Consider the following 15,132-nt stretch of genomic DNA (forward strand, 5'->3'; position numbering starts at 1 on the left):
AAGGAGAAACTGGTATATTACCATGAAAAGCATTAGGTTATTTTGAAAATATACAAAGACAATGAATTTTCAGTTTGGCTGTTTTAACAATATCACCTACCTTCACTCCATGTCCAATATCATCTAGAATTGTATAATCAATAGGTTTCCTGATGTAGCGAACTGGTCGCTCCAAGTTAGCTGGTGCAATGATTTTGTGAGTTCTTGAGGTGTTTTTGTTTGTAGTCAAGATACCAATTTCTCTTCTAGCAACTTTCTCTTTGTGAATGTCCACCGTCTACAAAAGACGCAGTGTATTTACTAACAGTGGTATGCATTTGAATACAGAGTCAGTATAAAAAAATAACTGAATCAGTTCCAATGTTTCGAAGATCTCTGTATACTGTGCTAAACACATCACTACATAGATTACATCATCTTTGTTTAATTTGCTGTTGAACTCTCCACCTCTAAACCCACATTAATAGCTACGGGTTCTTTGCATTTTCTGTTACTCTCATTCTTTCCAGTTCAGCAAAATTCCTTCTCCTTTCCGGTCTTAGTTCCCATTAATTTACTGATACTGTTTTATAAGATGCCTTCAATTATCCCTTTTAATTTTACAATTGCTCTCTAAGCCCATCTCTGAAACAGGGTCCAATTAGATGGAAGTGTAAAGATACCTTTCCAATGTTAACTTTAATGACCAGAAAAATAAACCATAGGCAGGTTTTATTATACTATAAAACAGTTTGCTAAACTAGGACTGGTAGTCATATGACAGAACAAAAAAATTCACTCACAGACAAATCAACAAGGTATTTCAGTCATTACAAAACACTCCTCACAAAGCAATCATTAGATTTTAGAAGGTGCCCAGTACTAATTTAACCACAATAAAGCCAGTGGTTAAGCCCAGTGCTTTCACTTAGAACACCTAAGGCCAACACTGAAAACCTCTCCCTCCACATATCACACTGAGTACCACAGGATCATCTCTAGTGTAAGACAAAGTCCTGATGAAAATTCATTGCCTAAAGACATGTATTTGAATCTTGCTTGGTTACAAGACTAGGAGAAACCAAGAAGTCTATCTATCCATCTATCCCTTCCAGGAAAATAAATCACGGTGCACAGACTTACTTGCATCATTTAAAACAAAAATAATGCCTTGCTCACAAAACAGTTTTCCTTATAAGAAATTTGCCAGAGTTGGAACAAATTTTAGCTACAGGCTAAAAAAACTGTAAGAAAACAGCCAGAAGCACCACTACTAGGATTTCTAAACAAAAACGGCACCAGAAAAGACTTTTCACACTCAGGAGACAGGCTGTGTAGTAACGAAGGAACAGGTACAAATGAGAACTCATTTTCATAACACTTTTTTTTAATTATTATTTTTCTATGGGCAAGGACCACGGCAGTGGGGCAGTTTACACCCTTTTACCCTTTTGTTTGTGCTACTGATAGCAAAACAAGTAAAATGGACCCTGTATTACCTTCTGCAATCATCACAACCTTTAAAATTACAAAAATTTTAAAACAGAAAAGCAAAAAACCAAACACTTCCAAGAAGTTGTTTCTTCACATTCTTTCCAGAGAATTGCCACAAATACCAGGAGCACTACATGAAAGCTTAAATTACTATCTATCAAGATTACCTAGTATTTTCCAACAACATATTTTCAAGATCTTGCAACTTTGTTAAATTTCAGCTCTGAACACAACTCGGTCATGTACATTCCTGCCACCTCTAGTACCATGTGCCTAGACCTCTAAGGTTTCTACTAAAGTTGCACAGCTATTTCTTAAAACAAAGCAACAGAAAAATAGATTGTTCAAGGTCAAAACATACTGGCAACCCTCTCTTTGGAAAGCTTGAGTTCGTTAAACAGTGATTTTAAATTTAATAGGGGTAGTTAAACTATCTGGGACACATCCTCCATCACCCTCACAAAAACCCACCCAGATCTGGACAATATATAAACTCTGCAAAAATTCCTACAAGCTTAATAGAAACACATGTATTTCTACAACTGCTTAACATATAAACCACCCTCCAATCAATTTCGTCAAAGTCCTTTCTGAAGATCCCTGTGATGATCAGGTCTAGATACCATCCCCCATTACAATAGTCTAGATCAGATCTTCACAGCTCTTAGCATATTATAGATTGTACAAGCACCCGTGCAAACAGAGCACATGAACATGTTCCAGGCCAGAGTACCAAAAATGCACCATTTGCATCAGGGTAAGATTCAATATTTTATCTTTCATCACAGGTTTTTATCCCTCCTATGTGCCAGACCTTTGGTTTTGCAGCATAGTGGAAGGAGAAGTTCTGGAACAGGCAGCAGTGATACCAGAAATTGTCCTACAGAATCCTCACCTCATCTGTGGAGGACTTAAAAAGCACATGCTTTTTGATAAGCTAATTGTATGTGATTGCAACAACTTGGAGGACAGTCTCATGTTTAAAACCACTGAAGAATTCAATCTCTATGATTATCTCAGACTATCTGTGATCTAGACAAGTCACTAGAGAACTGCAGAAACATTACACTGAGTCTTGTATGTTCTTTGTCTCACAGGCTTCTGATACCATTTGTTAAACAACCTCAGCTGCAACAGCAGCTGCACCTCAAATGCTATATACGATGTTTCAAGGGTACTGAAACATCAACATCTTACAGGCCTGAATATCGTCAAAAGTAGTTTATGCCTTGGACACCACACTCTCAAAGCCTTAATTTTGATCTACAAATCAGAAAGAAGGTGACAGTGCAGTGTCGGCAAGCTGATTTCTTCCTTTCTCTCCATTTCATGTGCTTGAGCTCTGCAACATTAAAGATCTATTTAGTATTCTCTAATGCAATTATCTATCAATACAATGTGAATATAGGTATTTAATGCACGTGTTACTGTAGTGATGGTATCTTGGCACTGAGAAAACTTGTTTTCGTGAATGAAAAGTGGCTTTTTAATTATTCATAGGAGTTGTGAGTATAACCAGTTTCCTTAAAGACTGTGGTGATCAGTGAGGCATGACTAAAGTAACAAACAATGAAATGCTTATTAAGACTGAATTAAAACCTGAAGCTTGTCTTATGGGAATTCTCTTGCATGATGGTTCAGAACACCTCTTTTACCTTGAATAGCTATGGAAAGACTAAGAGTACAAAAAAGGCACCTAATTCTGGTACATACTCCTGAAATTGTATTGAAAAGCACATTGCTGGCAGTTTTTTAAAAAAATTCATTTTCTTACTTCATAGACTACTGGAGTCGTAAGTTCTTAAGACACTTATAAAAATGCAGAAAGGAACACTGAGGTATTTGATTAGTAGAGAAAGCAACAAAGATTAACCTGCTACTGAAGAAAATGAAAACATTTATCCTCAACATGCAGGTAATTATTGTTTCCAGTACTAGCATAAATCCCTTGAGACAGGAGATGCCACCAGAATGTTTATTCAGCACTTTAGAAACTTCTGTTACAAAGTTTCGGGGGTTAGAGCAGGACTAACAGAACACCTGGCTTGGAAAGTCTGTCAAAAAAACCAGATGGGATACACTGAGTCCTTCTGTAACTTAAAACACTGTTTTCTAACAAGAAATTTCAACTTCGAAATCCAAACAGCATTGTTGTGCTTCTCCCCCACCCCCAGCTCCGTTACCTATTACCTCCGGCAAAAGCTTTTAAATGATGGTTTGTTAGTCAGGCTCATTACTCTCATCTTTTCATATGCTTTCCAAAATACCTGTAGTAAGCCAAGGGGTAGCTTAATGGGGGAAAAAAAAAAGTATACCCCACTGCATTTTTTTCTATTATGAATTTTATGGCCAGTATGAAACATCAAGTTTCCATACTGAATTCAATTAAAATAGCCTCAAGATCTGTAAAGATTAAAACAGAAAAAAAAAAAAATCAAATAATTTCTGGGATTCCAGAGTTAACACTATTTACCAATTCACTTAAAAGTCACTAAACTAAGAGTTTTGAGAAATATTCTCATCTACCCGTAAGTGAATTTTCCTGCAGCATTAAGTTAGCACTTGTGCTGGCTTTGGTTGGGGTAGAGTTAATTTTCTTCATAGTAGCTGGTATGGGGCTATGTTTTGGATTTCAGCTCAAAACAGCATTGATAACACAGGGATGTTTTTGTTACTGCTGAGCAGTGCTTACACAGAGCCAAAGCCTTTTCTGTTTCTCATGCCATCCCAGCAGCAAGTAGGCTGGGGGTGCACAGGAACTTGAGAGGGGGGACAGCCAGGAAAGCTGATCCAAGCTGACCAAAGGGATACTCCATACCATATGATGTCATGCTCAGCCATCTAAAGCCAGTGGGAGATTGGCAGGAAGGGCACCACTTCTTTTCAAACCATGCTAAATTAAATTGATAAATTTATTGTCAGTCTGTTAGTCTGTGCTTTTAAAATTCAGTTTAAAAAAATCTTAGAAGAAAACATTGCTTAAAAATAGTGTTGTTGGCCCTTTATTTTTTATAATTGAATTTGATAGAATTTAAACAAATTAATTGCAAATTACCTTGGAAATTGGATTATTGCTTTAAAATGAGTAACTGTCTAATTTTGATGTTAGAAATGTGACATTAATTGCCTCAACCAGAATTGTATGTAATTTATACACAAAGAGGTCATAACAATACAAAAATGCTGAAAAGCTACTTTCTCCATGAACAGGTAATATATACTGTAGAAAATTAGGCACACATTACCATTTCTGAAAGAGTTTGGCTATTCTTGTAATTTACACGAATAAGACAACTGACAATTAGGCACACATTACCATTTCTGAAAGAGTTTGGCTATTCTTGTAATTTACAAGAATAAGACAACTGACAATTAGGCACACATTACCATTTCTGAAAGAGTTTGGCTATTCTTGTAATTTACAAGAATAAGACAACTGACAACTGTTACAAGCCTTTACGGACATGAACGGAAGGTCCAAGTGAACTTCCCTGCAGAGACCAACCAGCTCACACATGTTGCTACAGTTCAGCTGAGCAACACGTACTGACCACAGGTAAATTCAAATCTGAGGTCTAGTCAATCCCTGTTCTCATGGCCAGTATCAGGGGAGTCAGGCTCTGTAAGAAGACAACACAGCAGATTTCTCCATCATGCAGTGCCACTGGAGGTAACTCATCACTACCATCTTTGTGATAACACGCTTCTTTACATCATTAGCATCCTAGTTTTAAAGTTGACCTTGCTAACAGAAATATTCTATAACTAAACCTGAAAAAATATTTTTCATCATCCAAATATTAAAACCTGAAAATCTGCCAGATTAATTTAAAGAATTTGGTCGTTAGCAACATTTCACAGTGTCTGCTAACTCGAAAACTGCAACACAATTTTTTTAACAAGTATAAATATTTATACAGATTATCTGTACTTAGGTTTTAAATTTTCAGCCAAATATGAAACACTGCATATCATCTAGTTCTGGACAAGGTTCAAGAAGACAAGTAAGAATAGATTCATCAGCTTTCAGACCAAATCAAAATAATCCTAAATTTTAAACCATTAGAACTTAATCACTTCCGTAAAAATAGTTTCAATAGTAACAATTTCCTTATTCAGGACCTATATATGATCTGAAAAACCACAAATTATTATCAGCTTCCTTTTCAGCTCTTTCATTAAGTTGGCATTTAGAAGGAAACATAAAAAGTGATAGAAATCAGCATTATATCAATGAACAGAGAACTAGAATATTTATTTTCTAAAGTTAATCACATCTCTTCCAGTCTGTGCTACACTTGAACAAAACAAGCACTTTTGAAAAAAGTTTTCTTACTGAGAGATAAATCATTTTGGTCCCTTTTTGGAGAATATATGAAATACCAAATCAGAATTAAAAGCAATCCAGATATTGCAATTTGCATTAGTGTTTTCTAAACTTAAATCTCCGTACCTACTGACCAAAGCATTAAGGCTATGATGCACTGCGCGCAGATGGTAATTACCAACCTGCTCTCTATTCTGTGTTACTGGCATCATTTCAAGTCTGACTGACTGAAACTGTAATTTGGTAATAAGGTATTATATCATGAGGCATTTTAAGTGGTACTAGAAACAGTCCACTAAACTTTACACCCAAGATAAAAAAAGACCAAGGAAGTCTTCTGCAAGTTAGACTCGTTCCAGGAGAACTATAATCAAATTTCCTGAAAATAAATAATTTATTACACAAAAAATGTAACAAAATAAATCCTTTTTTTTTTAAAAGAAAAATAACCGTCTACAACATTGGTATCATGGGATGAAACAATTTCTGAACATATCCAATTCAACTTTATTAAGTTCCTTGGATCAACACACTTCATGTATGTAATATCCAGAATTCAAATACTGTCTGCTCCTCTGGTAACATTTCTTCCATGAAGATTTGGGGAGCATCCTACATATAGATGATGCAGACTCAAAATAAAACAAAAAACAAACTCAGTTTTCACTTTTACAGCAATATTTAAAAAAAAAACACACAAACTTTTTTTGGTTGTTCAAGTGCAGCCTTTGAATTTTGGCAGATACACCTTCATTAGCTATTGGGCACTGGTAATTTAGTGCTCCATTTTAAATAACTAGCCATTCTGCATAAATGCTAAAGACAATTTTACCTAGCACCTCAATCTGCATAAATCTCAGCCTCTCAGAAGGAAAAAATTTAAAATGCTACTGCCCTTCCACAAAAGCTAATTTACAGAAACAGTCTGACAAAATGAACTTTCTACATCTATAAAATGCAAAATCCAGTGAACTCTGAATATTTTTATTCATATTACAGTCTTTTCTGTCAGGCTTTCAAATAGTTGAAATACTTGTCAGCTGTCACTAGCCTGTCAAAAAGCGCAGACACAAGCACACACACATACACAGAGGTATATACACACATACACAGCATATATATATAGCACATATATGTACACACACACAGAGTAATTTGCAACATTTTCTGGGGAAAAAAAGTAATTAAGTTGTCCGTGGATTAACAAGAGGCATGTAGAAGAAGAAATCAAACTTCTCAACTTATTTTTGAGGATGCAGTTGCACGAGGTAACTGAGGCAATCTAACAGCATACTACTACCAGAAGAGAAAATCCTCCCCACATCTTCCTTTGCACCTGCTCTGGAATTCATCTGACCTCCCAGTGAGCTGAGTCAGCTCATTAAGTTAGCATATAAATTATTCAATTCTTTCACTGGTTCAAACCTCTATTAGAGTTTAGCAATCCTTCCAGCACCAGCAAATCAACAGATCAGTTCAATCTGCTAATTTCCCACCTTACACAGCTCCTACTTTCAAATGTCTTTCTAAATACCACAATAGTCTTCATTTTAATTTATTATGTTATTGCATGGAGATCAAGAAATCCTAGCAGCAAAAATGTATTGGTCAAATAAGACACAAAATATTCAGTAAGGATGTCAACCAACCCTCCAGTAACAGAAAACCAGAAAGTGCTGTACCATTGCTCTAAACTTCTCTTTTAATCCATCACTGGCACGTAAACCTCTACTAAATCTATTATCCATCCTCAGCCCACTCTGGCAGCCAAAATTCTCACATCAGTAGAGATGGGACAGGGATTCCTGATAATAGTAGCTTAGTCTATTGCTGCTCAGAAAAACAGCAATGGCAGGAGTTCTGCAGCCATACACAAACTCGAAGCATTAATTTTGCCTTCTGTTCATGTAATTTCAAAGTTTTATTAAAAAAAGCCAGGAGTAAACTACTTTTGCCATCTCTGCTTTTATCGTTAGATGCCAGTATTATAGCAACAGGAAAAGTAAAAAGATGACAAGTATTGTTTTCCACCATCTATTCCATATTTCTTTCCCTTAATTTTAAGAGCCTCTAGCCAATAAATACCAAGTAAAGTCAGTCACCAAATAGGATTTGGAAAGCTTAATTTGTCCCTTAACATAAGATTCTGATTTTTCCATTAGTGATTTTTCTGTGCTTTTCACTTACGCAGAATGGCCCCCTATCCACAGAACAAACTGGCAAAGAATGCAATTAATCTCTTAGCCTATGTAAAATGTTCACACTAACACAGATATCCAATCACATAACAAGAGCCATTCTCAGAATTACTATAAGAAGAAACGCATCCTTCTGTTTTAAATGTGACTATTCTCATTCACAAAATGTCAGGTAAGAGTTTTACTTGCTATGAATACATTTCAAAAACAAAGACGGGGGGGGGGGGGAGAGAATCCAGAAAAACATCTCACTTGTGAAATATGGTTGATTGAAGATTCCATGCGTCGAAGTTGGGATGCTTGGATATCCAGCATTTGGAGAACATTGTTGGCCAAAGTGTTGATCAGATAGGCTACACTTGCTAATGACTGGGTTGTGTAGGCTTTGGTTTCTTCCAGGGCTCGCTGCTTATCTGCTGACTAAAAGCAGAAATAAAAGGGTTATTTAGTAAAGTCTCTCACACAAAGATTCTCAGAATGTACTCCTTTTGCCTGTCTTTAAAGATCAAGGAATTCTACATGTCAAACTAATTCTACAGTTTTTCCACCTTTCCATTCATTCTGCAAAAGATACTAACTTTGTATTTTAAGAGTTTCTATACTTTATGAAAGGAATTAAGCTGATATACAACATACTCATCTTTTCCTGAAATACTTAAAGTGAAACTTTTTATACTGTATTTTAGAAATAACCATTAAAAGCACTCTGAGGTACTTTTTCTTTTCTTCTTCTAAACTTCATACTTCAAATAGATCTCGTAACAGCCTGCAAGGGTCTGCCAAGTACCATACTCCTCATCCCTCCCAATTACTTAGACCTCATTGCCACAAATGGTAGTTCACAGTGAATGAACTATAATTACTCTGTTAAAATGGCAGCTGAATAAAACGTGAAGGGAATAATTGTTAAAAAGAACAAGTCCGTGTTTTCTATTCAAACATGTTTTGTGCTTTTTGACATTGTCAATATTTTCTTCTATGAAGAATCAGAATGCTCCATTTTTCTAGTAGTAGAGCACTCGAAAATATTTAGGCTATCAAGACAGAAGACATCCATTAGAAGTTTAAAAACATACATACATTTCAAACAACATTAAAAATAATAACCTAAGAGTCTAGCTGTCAAGGTCCTGTGTTTCTCCTCCAATAACAGTTAATTTTAGAAAGATCTAATTCAGTACAAAGAACGCAGATTAAAGCACTGGTAAAACAAACAATTAAGATGCTAGGAAACTTTTCAGTTTCCGAGACTTTGGAATACACCGAATTTCACTTCTAGGTGATCTTTAGCCACCTCACAGGCTGATGATGCTGTTTCTAAAACAGTTGACAAATGTTCTCTGTTCCCAACTGCCATTATAAATCTGTATTTCATAATTCCCTTTCCTTTATATATTATTCACATAGGTTGGGTATAAAGGTTCAAGAAATGTGCTTTTATTACAAGGGGGGGAATAGAAAGACATTCAACATCTTTCAGCACAAACCAAATCTACCATCCATTTTATTGTATGTACTTTGGGAAACACCAAAAGAAAGAACATCTCTATTTCAGGAAAATAATTGTTACAGCCCAAGGTACTTCCTGAGACCTTGTAGTAAGGCTCTTAAAAGAAGGTTGCTAGCTTTCAAAAAAAGACCACCAGCCAACAAACAAACAAACAAACCCAAAAACAACCACCACACATGTAAACACAGACACAAGACTTCAATTAAAAGCTCCATGAAAGATATTAAATACTTTTTCTTTCCTGGAAACCTCCCTGGTGTCCACAAACAATGGTGACTTGGTTGGCCTGTCAGCATTCCTTCTTGCAGGCCATACTGCTACCACTTCCTAGCCTGCTTCTACAAAGGAGGACGGTAGCAGCTGCTGTTCAGCCATACCAGAGCCGTATGCACGGTGGTGCAAGAGGGAGGAATGCTGCAGAAGGTAAGCATTCTTGCCTGGCTGTTTCTTTCCCAAGCAGCAGACAAAACCAGACCCAGCACCAGAAGGAACTGAACATTTTAGGAGACAGCTTCTTAGGGCATGGTATTGATAATGCTCCCCAACAAAGCACACCTGTAAAGGCTGTCTTACATCCAGCTATAAAGAAGTTAAGATAAATGCTATCCCCAGACCCCATTTAAGAACTCCTGACTTTTAGCCAGCAGGCTTTTATATAAAAGAGCTCTAAACTCAGCTTAAGGACTCCCAAATGAAGGAATACAGAGCTCTTTGCCTCTACTCTCACACTGTTTGTAAATCCACTCTTTCTTTCCATCTCCCTACTCATAACCTCTGCTCAGTCTGCAGATCTCACTACAGCAGGCACACATACTACTGGGCACTTTAACAGCTATTCAAGCAGCTTCTGAATGGCAAAAATAAAAATGACCAGAAGCTTGTCAGTTTTGCTCTGCAGCTGCTGATAGTCTATTTATAGAAATTGCTGATTTACATGAGCACACTGTACATCCAGAATAGCAGAGCAGAAGCCAGCAAACACAGTATTTTTTCATTAAAAGCCAAAGTGTTTAAGAACAAAAGGAAAACAATCTATCATCTTGGAAATTATGAGCCTCTGCTATGGTTTTACTGCTTAAAGAAGCACAAATATGAATACGTGTTCAGAGCTAGTCCTCCCACTGATGTCACCCAATAGCTAAACTCAAGTCATCCCCATTCACACCAGTTCAAATCAGCAAGGAACTGGTTTCTCAATGTTCAAACACATTACAAATTTCATAAAACAGCAATCCTATATAAACACATTTTGAACTGTTATTGGCACAAAAAAAATGTAATTTGTATTTGGCTGATAACCTGAACAACTGTAATTTGCTCTGCATGCCTTTATAGGGAGCCCAAAGTTCTCTGAAGCAAACTTCACTCACGCTTGGCACAGCAAAATTGAGGTTTGAACTTTCTCCCTGTATATGGAAAGATGCAGAATGTGTTGAATTTTCAAATTAAAATTACTATTTGAATGTACTATTGTCAAGCCACTTCACAACAGCAATAAAAAAAAATAATTAATGACAGCATTTTAAAACAGTCAAGTTTACCCTAAAAACCTTCAAGAGGTGAAAACCTGAGTCTAACACAATAACTAGGAAAAACAGCCTGGAATACTTACATCAAATCTAAAGTTCCCCTGAGGAGATATAGTAATAAACATCAGTTAAAATTTAACTTGAAATGGTAAATTGTGTTTAGCATAAAATCTAACTTTTAATTTGGAAAGCAGATTTCCAGAGATGGTATCTTATATGCTCCTATGTAACAAGCTCCCAAAGAATACTCCCGACGGACACCTAATTATATTGCTTAGAACTGCTGCCATGCTCAAACCTAGCAATGGATTTAAACAACTAAACAGTACACTGATAATGAATCCGAGTATGTAAACTAAAGGGATTTCTGCAAGTAAAATAATGATTCCAAGTTATCAGTAAGCCAAATTCAAACATAACCCTTACCAGACTAAGATCTGATACTCTGATATTTGGAACACCAAAATACCAGCCAATGTGCTTCATACTTGACTGTAAGGCAAGCAAAAAGTTTTTCAATATCCACTCCTACCAAAATTCTTTAGTGATAGATAAAAACACTAATTTGGTCCTAATCAAACTCATAGCCTCTCTACAGCAGTTTCAGTAACCTCTGGAAAACCGTTTTACGCAGAACACTGAAAACACAAGAAACATTCTGCTATGTTCATTATAACAAAATGAAGACTTGTTACTGTGAATACTTAAGAACATTAACCAGAATCCCTGAAGCCATCCAGTTCGCAGACACACTGCAGTCAGCATGATCAAGAACTGGTAGCAAGTTTTCAGTGCCCAGACCTAAATTAAATGCCATGAAACAGACCACTGAATATCTCTCCAACGTCTTAAAATATCTTGAATCTAGCACTCACATCAAAATTACGCATGCCTATGAAAAAAAAAAGGACATCGTAACATCTAGACACACACCACTCTTAGGGAAGCAATGCTTCCAACTGTTAGATCAGCTCGATCTATACTTTTTTTAAATGGATACTAATTTAAGAAATAAAAGCCATTTTTTGACAAGTCACTCTTCTGCAACACTGTCAACATAGGCAGCTTCTCACTCCTAGTCCTAACACATCCATCCCATTGTGAAAGGACTGTATTTGTAGGCCTGCATGGTGGATTGAGTACCTAAGCTAGTTTACAAATAACCTAAGAAACAAGTGGTTATTTTAAAGTCCTGTCAATTCCATCATCTTCCCTGACATGCAAGCTTGCAAACACTTGCCCTAGCAAAACTTAATAGACACCACAGAGGAAGAGCAAATCATGTTTACTGAACTATGGTTTGAACACCTAATCATGATATTACGGAGACTCAGGTTCTAGTTTCATCAGCAGTACCTGTGGAAGTAGAGGTTCCCAACACAAACTGCATATTCCCTTTGCTGTAGTGAATTAGACCAGGAAGCAAGTCCAAAATGAAAATTATCTGATCCATAAACCACATTATGAGTTTTCCCTCATGTAAGCCACTGCATAGCCATAGGAACACAATGAAGCACACAATCAAGAATAAAGAGGGAAGAACCATCCAAAGTTGCTCAACTTACTACAGAAAAGGAACAAGTGCTGGAAAGTAGAGATCACTGCAGTTTTGCCAGCCTTCCAGTATATATATATAGAGAGAGAGACAGTGCACATTGGTTTGTTTTGGGTTTTTTGTTTCCACAAGACCTGTGGACAGTGTCTCATTTGTTTCCCTTAATATTTTTCCATTAACTGTATTAAGAATGCTGCTACATCTCCACCTCTTAAACTTCCAGCTTCAACTTTTCAAAGTTAAGAAGATAATTAAGCATCACAGCTGGATCATCTTCACAGACTTAAAAATAAAAAATGTTTGGATCATTGATGTCTTCTGTGCCCACGTTATCCAATTTACATGCAGCAGCTTAGCATCTATTGTGTTTATCATTTTTCTCCACACAATGCACACATCAGGTGGTCCACACTGAGTCACAAAGCAGCATCCTTTTCCCCTGCTCTCAACAGTAATTATGAGCACCATTTTAACTCGCCACAGAGAGCTCATCTGATGCTCCTACCAGCTACATATGGGGTGAGGATGATGTCAGCTGCTACTGGGAGAGGTTACCTCTGCAGCAGCAGGAAGCGGTACCCCATGCACCTAGACACAGCAGCAACCATTGCTCTGCACAGCTCTCCCCTAGAGAATGTTTTCCATTTGTAGGAAGCACCCACTACTAAAACAGTTGTTTTGCCTCCTCCAGAAAACAAAACAATAGACTAGATGGAAATATTTCACAGGATGGATCCAGTCTGAGAGCTACATCACAGACTACAGTGACTACTCTATACAAAGCTGGCACTTTTAGATAACAGAAGATCAAAGTCATTCAAGTCAGCTACAAATGCCCAGAGTTTACATCCAGTCAGAAAAGGCATGTATTACATACATAGTGTGACAGTATGTGCTTGCCTTCAGACACTAGAAAATTAGTAACAGTTTGCGCTTCCACATGATGGTCCAAACAAAGATGGACACTAAGTCTAACACAGCTCAGGAACTATGATGAAAATATTTATCTTTTTTTTATATTAGACTGTATAACCCAAATTGCTAGCATTAGAAAGGATCTGGAATTCAACCTGCACTAAGTGCAAAGATGACTACTTTTCGTGTCAGAATGCAGAGCCTAGGCATCACTTTTTCTAGCCACGCTGAAAGTTCCATTTACATAGCACAATTACATTACCAGATTTGAAACAGAAATGGCCTGGACTGCTAATATATCCTTTTACTTTAGGAATTAAACCTCTCAATGTTTTTTTCTCCTCCCTAAAAAAATACCAACTTTTGTACTTATACAAGCAATAAAAAAAACAAATTACAAAGAAGAAAAAATTATACTGAATGGAGAGTGTGGTGCAGATGAGAGAATAAAACATGCAGTAAGGTATGCAAAATGCCAAAATTATGATATGGAGCACAAAAAGGAGGGCTACAAAAGAACAGAAAATTTAATGCATTCTCCCACCCCAAAGTGAGATCAGCCAGAACATACTGGTGAAGTCTGTTATGCCACTGTTAGGAACAATTCTGTACTAAAAGACAGCTATTAACGCAGAAAGAAATTCTACAATGAAACAAATGGAGGCAACATGGGCGCTATAGTAAGATCTACAGAACATCAACCCAACTAGACAACAGAAGAAATGCTACCAAATTAGAAGAAAAGGAAAGACTTCAAAGAGAGCAACATGTGAAAAAAGAAAAACATAGCTCTTACGAATTGGAAATAGTTAATTAAGAGAGATCTGAAACTGGTGCATGAGAGGAAGTGCTAAAAGCTGCTAGCAGTTTAGTTGGTTATTGCAGTTAGGTTTCTCTCCTGCTGTAGTTCTAAAAATAAATATTTTTAAATCATTTTCCCCAACTTTTAAGCTTGTTTGTCAGATGGGCTAACAGAACTTCTCCAACAAATTCTGTTAGATGACCCAAAAAGTCTGGACCTATAAGCTGATAAAGAAACTGTGTTTCTAATTGCAGATTAACACAAATTGTTGCCTTTAATATCAATATGACAAAAAAAAAAATCTTTCAAGATTAATACTTAGCATTGAATTGAGAGGGGGAAAAAAAAGAGCACTTTTCATTCCTATTATTACTCACAACTAGCCTAAACCTAAAAATCTCTTAGAAAAAAATGAATGGAAAAATCTCAATTCATACCCAAATCAATTCTTCAGCATACAATGCATTTACCCAGTAATATTTAGGAATCAGAGTGGAAGCTGAGGTTAAACAGTTTGACATTGGACTAACTACACTGAAAAGTGCATCGAGAATGTAATAATCACTTCTGTAACATACACAGCATCTCTTGCTATTGTTCAAAACAGTACTGTTCAGTGAAACAAAACTCATATTTAATATATGTGACAGAAAAAAGTAACCGTGAAATTTTAAGAATGAAAGAGAAGATTAGTTTCATTTAACCAATATAACAGTTGTTTCTTTTGGTAACTGTTAACACAAACCCAAGCAAGCATTTGTCTTAAGACCAGCAAGCAGAACACCTTAGGTTTCTGATGCGGTTGCACCAGCTTCAAGAAGCC

The 15,132-nt window shown here is 36.5% G+C and overlaps 1 protein-coding gene across 18 annotated transcripts in view; it reads right to left on the minus strand.

Moving 5' to 3' along the window:
- ABI2 (abl interactor 2) overlaps positions 1-15,132 on the minus strand; it is a 71,749-nt gene that overhangs the window by 34,376 nt on the left and 22,241 nt on the right. For 13 of the 18 annotated variants that reach the window (XM_055718748.1, XM_055718745.1, XM_055718747.1 and 10 more), the window contains exons 2-3: positions 8,251-8,418; positions 101-277 (exon numbers count right to left, since the gene is read on the minus strand). In XM_055718748.1, coding sequence (XP_055574723.1) covers positions 101-277; positions 8,251-8,418 — 345 coding nt within the window. The remainder of the gene's footprint in view (positions 1-100; positions 278-8,250; positions 8,419-15,132) is intronic. The other 5 variants (XM_055718752.1, XM_055718743.1, XM_055718751.1 and 2 more) reach the window with 1 other exon arrangement.

The sequence above is a fragment of the Falco cherrug genome, chromosome 8 (genome assembly GCF_023634085.1).
Source record: "Falco cherrug isolate bFalChe1 chromosome 8, bFalChe1.pri, whole genome shotgun sequence".
NCBI classification, from domain to species: domain Eukaryota; kingdom Metazoa; phylum Chordata; class Aves; order Falconiformes; family Falconidae; genus Falco; species Falco cherrug.